Source organism: Zootoca vivipara, chromosome 2, assembly GCF_965207765.1.
Source record: "Zootoca vivipara chromosome 2, rZooViv2.hap1.1, whole genome shotgun sequence".
Taxonomy (NCBI): Eukaryota; Metazoa; Chordata; class Lepidosauria; order Squamata; family Lacertidae; genus Zootoca; species Zootoca vivipara.
The window spans coordinates 113,769,883-113,783,169 of record NC_142584.1 but is presented as its reverse complement, the minus strand read 5'-3'; the positions used below and the strand labels follow the sequence as shown (position 1 = coordinate 113,783,169).

The 13,287-nt window shown below is 46.9% G+C and overlaps 1 protein-coding gene across 2 annotated transcripts; it reads left to right on the top strand.

The window, feature by feature from the left end:
* The first annotated feature begins 244 nt into the window (after positions 1-244).
* Positions 245-12,211, top strand: LOC132591152 (zinc finger protein RFP). Of its 2 annotated transcripts, XM_060270700.2 has the most exons (8): positions 248-839; positions 3,372-3,467; positions 5,013-5,243; positions 6,477-6,499; positions 8,352-8,470; positions 9,526-9,558; positions 10,782-10,811; positions 11,427-12,211. In XM_060270700.2, the coding sequence occupies exons 1-8, from the start codon at positions 411-413 to the stop codon at positions 11,942-11,944; spliced, it is 1,479 nt and encodes a 492-aa protein (XP_060126683.1). In that variant the 5' UTR covers positions 248-410; the 3' UTR covers positions 11,945-12,211. The 2 variants fall into 2 exon arrangements, with proteins under 2 accessions (XP_088520210.1, XP_060126683.1); XM_088664084.1 differs by lacking the exon at positions 10,782-10,811 and having other exon boundaries at positions 245-839.
* Positions 12,212-13,287: the final 1,076 nt, after the last annotated feature.

Sequence of the window (13,287 nt, the reverse complement as noted above, 5' to 3'; positions counted from 1 at the left end):
TAACATTAAATAAATTAACATTAGTACAGAGACTGTGAACACAATTATAATATCTCACAGTGGCTGGAAAAGGAAGCAATGCAGCAGACTATACAGTGGTTTTGAGCATCACAGGGTGCAATGAAGGGGTGGCAGACAAGTGGGCAGACTTTATTTATAGCAGATATTTATTCCTTTATTGACACAGAGGAAAAGAAGCCTTTATTCAACTTAAAAATCTTACAACACAATCAAAAAGCATTCGCTGCTCTGTGAGAAAATATTCAGCAACTGCAAAGACGTGGGAACATTTTTTTAAAATAAAAAAATAAATAAAGATCACGTGATCACTGACTCATTTCCGGAAAAGTAAACTCCCAGTGGCTGAAAACAGAATTTACGGTAATTCAGGTCTTCAGCGTGAGGGAGCCATGGCTGCTTCTGGCGGTCACATCCACCATTGTCTCCGTGATGAAGCCACTTGCTCCATCTGCCTGGAATATTTTAAGGATCCAGTGATCATCGCAGAGTGTGGGCACAACTTCTGCCGGTCCTGCCTGATCCAGTGCTGGGGGGAATCGGAGGCAGAGGCTTCCTGCCCTCAGTGCAGACAAAGAGTCCAGAGAAGGAGCCTCATCCCCAACCGGCAACTGGCAAACTTCGTAGAATTAATCGAGAATCTCAGGGATCAAGGAGGGAAGGAGGAAGAAGGAAAAGGGAGACTCTGTGAGAAGCATCAGGAGCCCCTGAAACTCTTCTGCAAGGAGGATGAAGCCCCCATTTGCGTGGTGTGTGACAGGTCCAAGGAGCACAAACATCATGAAGTGATTCCTCTAGAGGAGGCTTTCGAGGAGTACAAGGTAGGAGATCCCTGGATCGTGATGTGGAGAAATAACTGTAGATTCTTCTTGGGAGGTTTTCTTTTTCATTCTCATATCCAAAGTAGGCATGGCATAAATTGGTCTTTGTTTATCATGTTAGAAGCAGCCAAAGGGAAGCCTGAGGTCTGGGAGGAGGGAGTTGAAGTCTTTCTCTCTGCCAGGGGGACAAAGGGATCTTCCCTTGAAATAATCACAGCAGATTCAAAGATTTGGGTTGGGATCGTGGCAGGGAGAGAAAGGGTTAACCTCGTTCACATCCCCCAGCAAGGTTGCTTTGTACATATGAAAAACACTGCAAATGTAAATTGCACATACACAACTAAGTACATGTCTATTTTGGCTAGCAGGATGCTTCCTCCATGCCCTGCAGAGCAGAGAGCAGCAAGGGATCAGCTGGGGGGGGGCACTGGTGGCCAGGAATTGACCAGATGGTGCAGGACCCCCCCCCCAAAGTATCTGTTGGAAGCAGATTTAGGAGGGGGGTGGAAGCACCTATTGGTGGGGAGCACGCTTATTCTGGGGGTGCTGTGGGGCCTGTGCAATGAGGTTTCAGCAATGGGGCGATGCTGAGGATCTCCTCCCATCCCAAATGCCAAACGGCTCAGTGGTTCAGAGTAGCATCTGCAAAGAAAAGGGGCAAAGGTGACTTTTTCATGACAACTCATAATTGGAGCTGTGCTATTATATATAAAAAAGGTAAGATTCTCATTCTGCTTCAAAGAAACTTTTGAAAATGCCTTTTAATCCCTTAAAAAAATTAACTTGTTCTACTGCAGGGGTGCAAAAATGCTCCTGTGCCATGCAATGTCAATAATGCCACAAAATAGTAAAGATAATGAAATGAAGCTGCCCCTTTTGTACTGGTGGGATGACCAGACAGCAATCTTCTGACCGAAGGAGCTACTTAGGTAGATTTTGGCTGCAGCAAGAACTTCTTTGGTCCAGAAATGGAAGAAGCTGCAGCCCTTTAATCCATAGCTGCCAAGTTTTCCCTTTTCTCGCGAGGAAGCCTATTCAGCATAAGGGGAAATCCCTTTTAAAAAGGGATAACTTGGCAGCTATGCTTTAATCTCCCCTGGTGGTCCAAGCACATGTGGGCTCTGACTACTGCAGAGAAGATAACTGACAAGTAGCAGAAAACCTGAATTGCCATCTGACCCAATTAAGTGGCAAAGCAGCTGGGTCAAGAGGAAGGGTGGAAAAGCCCTAGGCTTGCAGAAGAGGGGCTTGGAATGGGTGAAGTTTTGAGAAGCGCCTTCCTATTCCTGTATCACTCACTGCTTGGGTTGACCTCACTATCTCTTTGATGCTTGACTGAAACATCCCAGGTTGGATCCTGCCTCACCCCTTCCTACTCCTCTTCCCACTTCTCCCTGGGACCTCAAGATGAGAAGTCAGGCTGGAAGCCTTGGAGAAGACAAAGGAGCAAGCTGTTAGAATACTGGGGTGTAAAGCTCAGTATTCTTGTGATGCGACTGCCCTCCGTGACAGAAGACAGCACACATTTTATTAGTTGTTAAACTAATTTATTGAGAGACAGATGCAAGCAGCCATCTGCTCTCGGTGAAAGCGAAAGCAAAGAGGAAGAACAAAGAACATCACATGACAGGAGTCGGGTTACAGCCAAGTCCTGCCTGGGAAAGAATACAGTCACATAAAGTAAATAATAGTCACATGTTAGCATCTGTGCCATGTAGAGGATTTATGCTAACACAAGCATGGCTGCCTTTGCTCTTCTCCAGAATAGTTAGTTGCACTAGAAAACTTTCCCATCCCAGTTCTGCAGTGGTTGTCAAGCAGTGTGCTGTGGCATCTGGGGTGTTCACTCAGGGGTGCCGCTGGCAACACTAGCCTCTGTCCCTCTTTCTTTCTTTCTTTCTTTCTTTCTTTCTTTCTTTCTTTCTTTCCTTCCTTCCTTCCTTCCTTCCTTCCTTCCTTCCTTCCTTCCTTCCTTCCTTCCTTCCTTCCTTCCTTCCTTCCTTCCTTCCTTCCTTCCCCGGATGCCATTTCTGCCTCCCAAAGGCTTGCATAGCTGTTTGATGCAGCAGCCCTGGCTACAAGCCTCGCAGGCGAATGGTGCCTCTGGAGCTGGCCAAGGGCCCTTGCTGTTGGGAATGGACAGACAAGTCCCAGGCCCCTGTGGGGCAGCGTGAGGAGGCACCTCTCTTTGGGGCAGCTCAGAGATAGAGAGGAGGAATCCTAAGGAGAGGGGAGAGGAGAGGAGGCTGAGAGAGCACTGTAGGGGAGGGTGTTTGAGAAAGGGTGAGAGGCTGCCCGTTCTGCAAGCAAGGGGGGGACCTAACTGGGATTCTGAGCCCCACAGGAGTGCTGGAGAAAAAATGTAGTTGGTCAAGGGAGTCATGGACCCAAAAGGTTCAAAACCTCTGGACTTTTATTTCCTCCAGTAAACTGCTTTGCTATTATAGCAAGGCCACCGAGCCCAATAAGCCAGTGTAATATTCATCTCTCTGTGTGTGTCAATCAAACCTGAGTTTTTCCTTTTCTTTTTAGGGAGAGATCTGTCACTACCTGAAGATTCTGAGGAAAGAGAGAGAGGAAATTCTGGCCTATCAAGCAGACCTGGACAAGGAAAGCAAAGACCTCCTGGTGTGTGTATTGTTACTAGTGAGGGAACAAGCACTTGAAGAATAGAGTCAGGACTGAGGAGGGATGGGGAAATCTGCCCATTTCAGCTTCTCCCCATGGGCGTACCCAGCACGGGGCAGGGGGGCAGCTGCCCCCCAGAAGCAAAAAGGGGGGGAAATGGTATAAAGAGCACAGCACGACAGACAGGGACGCTGCCAACTGTGCTCCGCCTCGGCCTGCTCAGCTGAAGTGAAACAGCAGCGGCAGCAAAGCTGCCTCCGTCAAGGGAAACCTGGACCTGGGCTAGCTTCAGCCCATACTCCTTCAAGTCACAGAGAGCACAGCACAGAAAGTGCTGCAACAAACAGCTATGTATGCAAATGAAGTGCCACGGAGCATTGTGGGGCAGCACTTTCTGTGCTATGCTCGCTGTGACTTGAAGGAGTGTGGGCTGAAGTTAGCCCAGGTCAAGGTCAAGGTTTTCCTCGATGGAGGCAGCTTCGCTGCTGCTGCCTCGTTTTAGTCACCGCTGCCATTAAAGGAGCAGGCGAGGCTGGAAATGGCCCCCTGCCCTCTGCGGGCGTGGATGTTGACCACGCTTCCTGGGGGGATCCTGGCCGTGTCATTGCCAGCCAGCCAATCGGGTGGGTGGGGGTGGGGGCGTGGCTGGCATCCCCCCCGTTTTGATCCTGGGTACGCTCATGCTTCTCCCCATTTCTCTTTTTTCCATATCTGTTTGTTTGTTTGTTTATTATTCTGAAAATGAATCAGATGTTAGGATGGCTACCTTCTTGTATAAATATTTTGATCTGTACTTTACCCTCCTAAATACATATTTTGTGAACATTACCCGGCTTGGTCAACCTTGAAAAATTCAGAGGTGTGAATTTCAAAGGATTGCTTTCTTTCGGTCTCCATATTTTTCCAGCAATTGTGAAATAGGTAAGTTCACCTTGCAGCTACAGAGAGTTTATTTCCCATTGTTGTTTATTATGTGAAAAGCAGTCAAGGAGAAGCCAAAGAACTTGTGAGCTGAGAGGGTGGAAGCAGTTAAATTCAAATCCTGATTTACCGTAAATATTACTAAAGAATTGTCTTTCTAAATGTGTGCTCTCCTTCCTTTGTAGGAAACTCAGGCCATTTTGAACCTTTAAAGAAAAGGGGGGAGCTATGGGGATTAACTCTGCACTTTGTCCTCCACCTCCGCTTCCTTCATTTCTGTTGAATTTCTACACCTAAATGGCCCCAATCTAAACTGAGGGGTGTTTTATGTCCTTGGATGTTCTCTGAACAATTTAGAACATGGTTATGCCATGCCTCAAAACATGCAGGGAATATTCATGGCTAGAACAAAATGCTCCTTCATTTAGGCTGTAGCCCTATGCAAAATAGAAGTCAACAGAAATAGCTTTCCCTCAAAATAAATATTTATAGCTTTAGCCATTAAGGTTGGTTTCATGTCTCTGAAAAATCAGAAGTGTCCTCCCTGTGGAATTCTCATAATTCTCTTCCTGATGTTTTGAAGGCTGACCATCTTCCACACTCAGACCTCCTCTTTTCTTGCAGAAATTAACAGAAACTGAGAGGCTGAAGGCTGTGGAGAAGTTCAGACAACTGCGCCAGTTGTTGGAAGAACAAGAGAAACGTCTCCTAGATGATGTGGAAGAGGTGGAGAAGGAGATTGCAGGGAGAAGGGATGAACAGCTGGAGAGACTCTCCAGGAAACTCTCCTCTCTGGACAGGATCATCCGGGAGATGGAGGAAAAGGGACAGCAGCCAGCGAGTGAACTCCTGCAGGTAAGACAGTGGCAGGTACAGCTCAAGGCTCCAGGAAAAGGCTGCCTCCCATCCTTTATGTACCCCTTTCGTGTATGCAAGGAGTGCAGGGGCTCAGATGATGGAGCCTCTAGTCAGGTTTGTAATGGACAGGAAGACCCAAGAGACCTGAGATGCTTAACTCACCAGAATGCAGAGTAGAGATTCTTCTGTGTTATTGATGGAGTGGGAGGAGATCTTCTGCTCTTTGCTGATGATTTGTCTCTGAATGCCTTCCAGATTGGCAATGTTACCTTCCTGCCCTATGAGGGGCGTCACTGGGGATGCATTCAGGCCTCCTTCCGACATGAGCCAGTCTTTTGACCAAGCTTCTCTTCCCGTTCCCTCCACAAATTCTGGGTTGATCACTTTCGCCATGGATCCAGATCGGCCCAAAATGGTGCTCAGTCACAGTGCTCAGTCACAGTGACCAAATGGTGCTGAGTCACAGTGACCAAAGAGCAAGACGGAGGAACTCATCCAGACTGCTGTTTGTCCCACCCCTTTCCTCCAGGAAAAGCCGCTATTTACTGATGTATCAGAGCAAACCTCAGCCAGGTTTTCTCCGGATTGACCTTTGCTTTGATGTTGCACTAAGGAGCAGGGTTTTTCCTGTAGGAAAGTGGCAGGGCAAAGGCAAAACCACTTGGACCCATGTTTTCTGGGCACAGAAAATGCAGAAGGTGAATGAGCCCAAAGAAACACTGAGTTGTTTTATTACCCCCTTGGAGGCATTTTATGCTGCAGGTGCTTTTTTAAATTTCCAGATGGAAAATAGAATTTGAAATGTGGGGACTTCTATAGAAGACAGTTTGGGACAGTGTGTATGTCTGAAATGCACAATGCAAACTAGATTAAAGTTAATTAATTATAATCTAAGACAAGAGAGATGGGATGGAATCTTCTTTTGAACCGACAAACATGAAATTTCCCTAAAATGCTGTTAGATTTTCATAAGGATTTTAAATAATAATTGCAAACTGATGTGGAAATGTGGAGAACTTGATATCGGTAAAATTAATAATCTCAGATTGGAAAAATAAAAGCTGTGAGAAATGAAAATTGGCTGATTCAGCCATCCCTACCCAAAACCTTAGCATGTGCCAGGCAGCCTAACATTCAAGGGCCAGGCTGTTCCTCCACTCCAGGGTCTGAGGGGGTCTTCCTAGTGTGGCCTGTGGTGTGCAGTAAATTCCCTTCTCTTTTCCCCTCCAGGATGTGAGAAGCACCTTGCAGAGGTAAGTGGATCTGGCTAATTTCCATTAGAATCACTCTTTGAAGCAGAGGTGTGTAACGAAATAACCCTAGGATGATATATTTGGTCACAGCCTGGATGTAGAAGAGTTAATGCACCTCCTACCTTGAGTTACATCACATGCTTGTGGGGGCGGGGTTACGAACATTTTATGAGGAGAAAACAGCAGTTAGGGACAGTTGGGAGAGAGAGGGAGATGAAGCAGGAGAGTGTGAGCGTGGGTGAGGGTAGTGTTAGGTGAGGAATTAGTGAGGTTTGAAGTTATATGTTTAACAAGAACAGTTCCATTGAAACCACATGCTTGTACACATGAACCTTGAATGCAACCGTTAAGTTCATAAGACATTAAATGTTAAATTAAAGTTCCATCTGTACCATCGCCTGTGTGATCTTTCCAGCAGAGGTATCTATGGCTCATCTGGTGGGGATACTCATTAAAATGACAAAACCCCTATCTAAGGCAGAAAGGATAGGTTGTTATCCCTTGAGTGCACCGAGAGGAGGAGGAAGAGGGAGACTGGTTTGAGGGTGACACAAAGTTTCCTCAGGTGGGAGGAAAGCTTCAAGTGGGGGTAAAGCTCGAGTGAGGAGAACCCCTTACTGTTGTGTACATTAAGAATAGTCTCATATTTCCCCTCAGAGCTTAAAAGAAACCGTGCCACGTTTTGGGCTGGAAGAGCACTTTCATTTTACCTTTAAACTCCAAGCATTGTGAGGGGGTTTATAAGAAGAATAACTGGGATAGTGGGAAGTGAACTTTACCTCAGGACATCCCCATTAAAGCCTTGCACAATCTGAGAAGTAGGTTGTACAATAAAGACGGAAAGTAGAGGACTTTCGTCACAAGGTGCAAGAACCGCAGACATGGCCCTTCTGCTCGGCTGCTAAGTGCTAGGCACCGACAAGCCTCCCCCTCCCTCGGGAGGAGAAGGGAATGGACGTGCCTTGCCTAAGGGCTCAGGGGGGGGGAGTGTAGGCTGCGCTGCGAAGGAAGGGAGGTCTGGGGGCATGTGTGTGGGGGAGAAGTGGGGCAGCCGCCAAAGCGAGCCTGCCTGGCGTGTTTCAAAAGCGGGTGGCTGCGACTCCTGCTTCAAACAGCGCCTTCCCCGAATCTCAGCTGTCTAGCAAAGAGCGGCCGCTCAACGCTTTCAGGGTGGGACGCTGAAAGAAGAGCCGAGCCTGAGAGAGAGAGAGAGAGAGAGAGAGAGAGAGAGAGAGAGAGAGAGAGGTCGCTCTGTGCTGTGGCTGGCCCAGCACAGAGGGTCTGGACTGGACTCAGCGGCGGCAGCGGCATTGCGTGGGCGCCTGGCCCCGCTGGCCTCCCCACTGCTGCGCTCAAGCTGGAGCGCCTTGAGCCCAGCCTGCCAGTGAGCGAGACAGCTGGAGCTGGCCCAGAGCGCAGCCCGCCAGCCAGCCAGCGAGCTATGGTGAGTGAGGTGTCCCAAGAGCGGCGGTACCAGGGGCGCTCGGCTCCTAGCATCATTGGAAGCCATGGGAGCCCTCCAGTGGTGTCACATATGGTTACATCTTGTCCCTTATGCTGTTTAGCATCCTTATGAAGCCACTGACAGCTGTCCTGAGGGGTTTTGAACTGAGGTCTCCCCAATCTGTGGTGGACACCCAGCTTTATACCGCTTTTCCATCTCAGTCAGGGCAGGAAGTTGAAATGCTTGGAGGTGGGTGATGTACTGGATGTGAGTCACGAGTTGAAGCTGAATCCTGAAAATTGCCTGTTGGGAAATAAACTTCCACTTGGTTCTTTTTATTGAAATCAGCTGAAATAATTAGGGAGACGATGCCACAATGGGGCCATTCATTGTTTTTCTTTTCACCAGGTATGAGAAAAGAGAGAGTCCAGAGAAGCCACTTGCTTTCCCCCCAGAACTGAGGAACAGGATCTTGGAATCCTGTGATCTAAAGCACCTTGTGGAGGATGCAATGAAACAATGGAAAGGTAATGAATAATGGCTGCCAGGATTTCACACTGGGAATTCTATTCCTTCTTCAGAACTGAACATGCCAGGCTCTTATTGCATGGAATTTTGTAACCCCAGGATACTTTCCTTCTTGGTGCCCCAGCCTTCATTTCCTGTCCCTCAGAATGGCCCATGTATCTTGTGACACTGGATCCTGTAAAGAAAGCATGAAACAGAGTGTAGAGCAAAGTCAGGATTTTTTCCTCCCATGTGCTTCTGTTTAAAATTCTACAGAACCTCCTTTTCCTTTTGGTTCCCTGTCTACACAATCCGGATTTGTCCTTTTGGAGGATCTCTTGCTCTGAATGGAGTCAAAGGGCATTAAGAAGCCCCCAGTTCCCCCTCTGCCTCCTGCTCAGGCTTGTTTCTCAGCAATGGAGCCAAGGCCTGAGCCGTCTCCTCCTCAGCCGTCCCCCCTGCAGCTGCCATATCTAGTGCTTCAAGCATCAAGATCTCCTAAGAGTTCCCCCATTGAGGATGGAAGCAAGAGCACATGAGCCCCACAGGGCACAATTATGCTTGTTAACCTTAAAGGTTTGTAGAATGTTTGTGAGGAAGGACTTCCTTTTGCGTGAGAGCTCTGCCAATCCTTCCTCATCAACCTTCCCTTCTCCTTCTATTTCACAATTTTGTTTTTAATAATTTCCCTCACCACTTTACTTGGGAAGATGTTAAGGCTGCCTCCATCTCCCCTCTTTATCCTTTTACAAGATTCCTATTGCTCTGCCTCCCCTCCAGTCCAAGAATGTAGAGCCCAATTTCAGGGACAAACCATCAGGATTCATGCTGAATATTTTTATTCTGTTATTTATAAGCTTGCTTTATAATTGCTGAGTTTTAAAGCTTTAGTTATTTTCATAGATTCTTCCTATGATTTTCTTGTTTTTAATTATTTTCTTGTATGATTTAATTAATATTTAACAGTTGTACTTGAATTTAAGGATGCCACGTTATGAAGTGTTACTTTTGTATGGAGATTTATTTCTGATGGAAGAGTGTTGCCCTTACACTTTATATCTTTTTGCTTCCTCAGATGCTGTGTTATACAGAAAACCAATTCAGAAAGGTAAATTTCCAGGGGAGGAACAATTTCACAGGAGGAATGAGGATTGATATTTCATGGGTGTTGAACCGTCAGTTCTGCAGACTTTGAGACCCCAATCAATGGCGTAACTCTGGGTAACAGTCCTCTAGGGGTGTTTGGGTTCTTTGTCTGTCCCATGAATGAACTGGGAGGGGGTTTGAAGGCTTGCATTGTGGGCAGAGCTTGTCCCTGCGAAGAACCTGCACACCAGTCTTGAGTTCCATTCCTGCCTATAGACTATTATCCTGGTTTCCCTCTCGATTTTATAGATTCTGCTTTCTTTCATAAAATTTATATTCTGCTTGATTGTAGGGAAAAGCCTCAGAGCCTTACAATATCTTACAAAAGCCCTTAAGGAGAATCCTGCAGGGTCTGTCCAATGTCCATCTTGTCGAGTTCTCATGTATAGGGAACCTCCCTTGCATTTTGTTTTCCCTCCAAACAATCTGGAGATATTCTTTTGGAGCTTCTCGAGATTTGCTTGAATTTCTGCAAGCACCCCGTCCCTCCTCTACCTCCTGCCAGGCTGGTCTCCCAGCAGCAGAGCCAAGGCCTCAGACGCCTCTTCCTCAGAGTTTCAACCTCACCAGCCATTTCTTGTGGTTCAGGCATCCCAATCTCCTCAGAGTTCCCACAGTTCTTTTGAGACCCTTGGAATTACATGGTAAAGCTCTGCCAATTCTTCCTCTGCAATTTGGTTTGTCATCATGTTTGGAAATTCCAGTTTCAACAACTTTTCCCCACCAGATTACTTGGGGCAGATGTTAAACATTTCTTCATCCATCCAGTTCAGATCCCCATTTTATTCGGGGATTTTGAATGACTGTATTCCGCCATTTTCTAGTATGGTTTACCATTTCTGATTTTCTCATGAAATCATGGAATAGGAGAGTTTGAAAGGATCCCAATGATCATTCTAGTCCAACCCCCTGAAAGGCAGGAATTACAGCTAAACACGTTAGTTGTTTTAATTCCTTAGGCCTAGTGATATTAAATTCGTGAGAATAATCTTTTGGAGAATATTTAACATCACTACTAAGGCCTACAGTTGTCGTCTTTGCAATTATTTGTTTTATGATTTAATCTTTTGCTTGAAATAAGGAAACAACAGACGCTATGTTATGGTGATGTTTTATAAAAAGGGTGTGTGTGTTTTTTTACCTATTGCATTGTAGCCTGTTAAACCTCTCTTTTTGCTTCCTCAGATGTTCAGTCATTCAGAAATCTTCAGAGAGGTAAATTTCACATGGAGACCCCAATTCACAGGAGGGGGGGACTATTGTTTCATGGGGGTCAAGAGTCTATTCTGTACAACTTGACTCTAGCCCCTGCTGTTTGTACCACAAAGGCAGAGAGGGTGGACTTGAAGATTCAGAGGGGGCGAGATAAATTACCCAGAAGGATCAGACTGAGCAGGGAAGAGTTTCATTCCTGCCTAGAGTTGGGTTGCTTTTCCATGTGACCTTTTTCAGAACTGATTGTCACGTGTCCTCTTTTTCCCAGACTAGAATAAATTCTAGTGGATTAGACTCAGATCTAAGGCACCTAGCCTAGAGCAGAGAATGGCAACAGAGCAGCATCTTAAGCTAGCGACATACTGTATAAAACCCTTTTCTTGTGGCTGAACTAAAAGGACGCTGGCTCAGCTACCATATCTTAGAGGAGTCTGGGAGGGCAAGAGTTAACATCCCCCTGCCCTTAAGGAGAGTCCATATGTACATCTTTAACAGTTTAATAAATTGTTCTGGGCACACTTGCATTCTCAAACTTGTGAACATGAGCCCATGTCTGTTTCTGTCTCTTGGCTGACTCTACCTAATCTTCTCTTTCCCTCATCTTCTCCCTAACAGCAAATGTGACTCTGGATCCAGACACAGCCTATCCCTGGCTCATCCTGTGGGAAGAGGGGAAAGGCGTGAGCTGGGGAGACGAAGAGCAAGACCTGCCCGACAATCCTGAGAGATTCAATGAGGAGCCTTCTGTGTTGGGACGTGAGGGATTCACAGCAGGCAGCCATTTCTGGGAAGTCTATGAGGGAAGTGGGGAAATGTGGGCTATGGGGGTTGCCAGGAAGTCTGTGGAGAGAAAGGGCCGCTTCCCCTTAAGCCCTGAGGAGGGGGTGTGGGCTGTGGAGAAGTGGGGAGATGAGTACTTTGCCTGCACCTCCCCTGATTCCTCTCCTCTGTACCTGAGTTGGGAGCCCAGGAGGATCCGGGTGACTCTGGACTATGAAGGGGGATGTGTGTCTTTCTCTGACGCTGACTCAGGAGCCGAACTCTACACGTTCTCAGGAGCCTCATTCTCTGGAGAGACCCTCCTCCCTTTCTTTTATCTGGATGACTTTCAAACCTACCTCGGTATCTCCTGAAGAGACTAAATCTGCCTCTCAGGCCCATTAGATGTTTCTCTCCAGACTGGAGTGACCGACATAAAAAACATTTACACGCCAAGAGTACATTGGGCAGTATTTCAAGAACCCTTTGAGAGGATTAATTAGTCTAAATCAGCAGAATTAACAAATCAAAAATGGGTTGCTGTTGCTTTGTATTTTCCTTTTCCCAGAATTTCCTCTGCACCTTTTTAAAGAGACTGTCACATTTTTGAGAGTCCTAATAATAAATTTATTCACCTTCAATCTTGTTTTCCTTTTGAGATGTCTGATTTGGCAGAGCTCAAAACTCTTAATCCCAGGGTCGTGGGTTTGAGCCCAACGTTGGGCAAAGGTTTCCTGCACTGCAGGGGGTGAGACAAGATGACCCTCAGGACCCCTCACAACTCTGCAATTCTAGGAAATCTTCCTCTCCCCACAATACCGTATGCAGTTGTTAAAATACATGCATCATTGGATTAATAGATGACTAAAAAATGAACCCCTTCACCCACATCAGGCAGGATAGCTCCTTGCTCTAGAGACCTTAGACGGGAAGAAAATGTAAAAGAAAATGAACAGGGTGTCAGCTTCAAATGCCCTCTGCAAATACAGCCTCACCATGTCAGAAATAAACCTCATTGCATTGAGTGGGGCCTCTGCCCAGTTATATGTGTTTCCAGAGGATGCATTAATGTTCCTTATTTACAGGCTGGATTCTGTCTATCGGGGGCATCAAATGGGGTGTCCTCTGGATAATGCTGGACTCCAACTCCCCTCCGACCCCTCCAGCATGGCCAGGGGGCAGAGAGGATGAGAGTTGCAGTCTGGCAGTTTCCAGAAGGGGCCCCATGGGCTGTGCTGCCCTATACATTTTGCAGGGCACCTTCCCTGTGTTCCTCAATCCCACCCCAAATACACAATGCTTCCCCAATGAGTGTCTTTTCAGCACCAGGTGCATCTGATTTCTCTCCTGGATACTAGCAGCTGGAACAAGAAATGCCTTTGGAATCAACCCCTCTCAAAGATCAGGCAGGACTCACTCTGACTCCACTATCAGGGCTGCTGATTACTGAACAGTGAAGCGTGCTCTCCTTTCCCTGCATTTCCCACAAGGTGGTAGCACATCTAAGAATAAAGACACCTTCCTCCCCCCACCTGCCTGAGGGCCGCCTTCCCTATATGATGTTGGCCTCATTAGTGTGTCATCCTACGTTTCCCTGTGAGCCTCCTCTCACCCCGTGGAAGGACACAAAAGGGGCGCATTTGGTCCAGCGCCCAAGAGGGGCCACCCAGACGCCTATGGGAAACCTGCAAGGAGGACCAGAGAGCAAAACCAGCCT

Bases quoted from the DNA above. Each gene is read 5' to 3' on its own strand.
- LOC132591152 (XM_060270700.2), top strand. From the start codon at position 411: ATGGCTGCTTCTGGCGGTCACATCCACCATTGTCTCCGTGATGAAGCC. The intron at 6,500-8,351 runs GTAAGTGGATCT...TCTTTTCACCAG, and splicing joins GTGAGAAGCACCTTGCAGAG to GTATGAGAAAAGAGAGAGTC. The intron at 8,471-9,525 runs GTAATGAATAAT...TTGCTTCCTCAG, and splicing joins TGCAATGAAACAATGGAAAG to ATGCTGTGTTATACAGAAAA.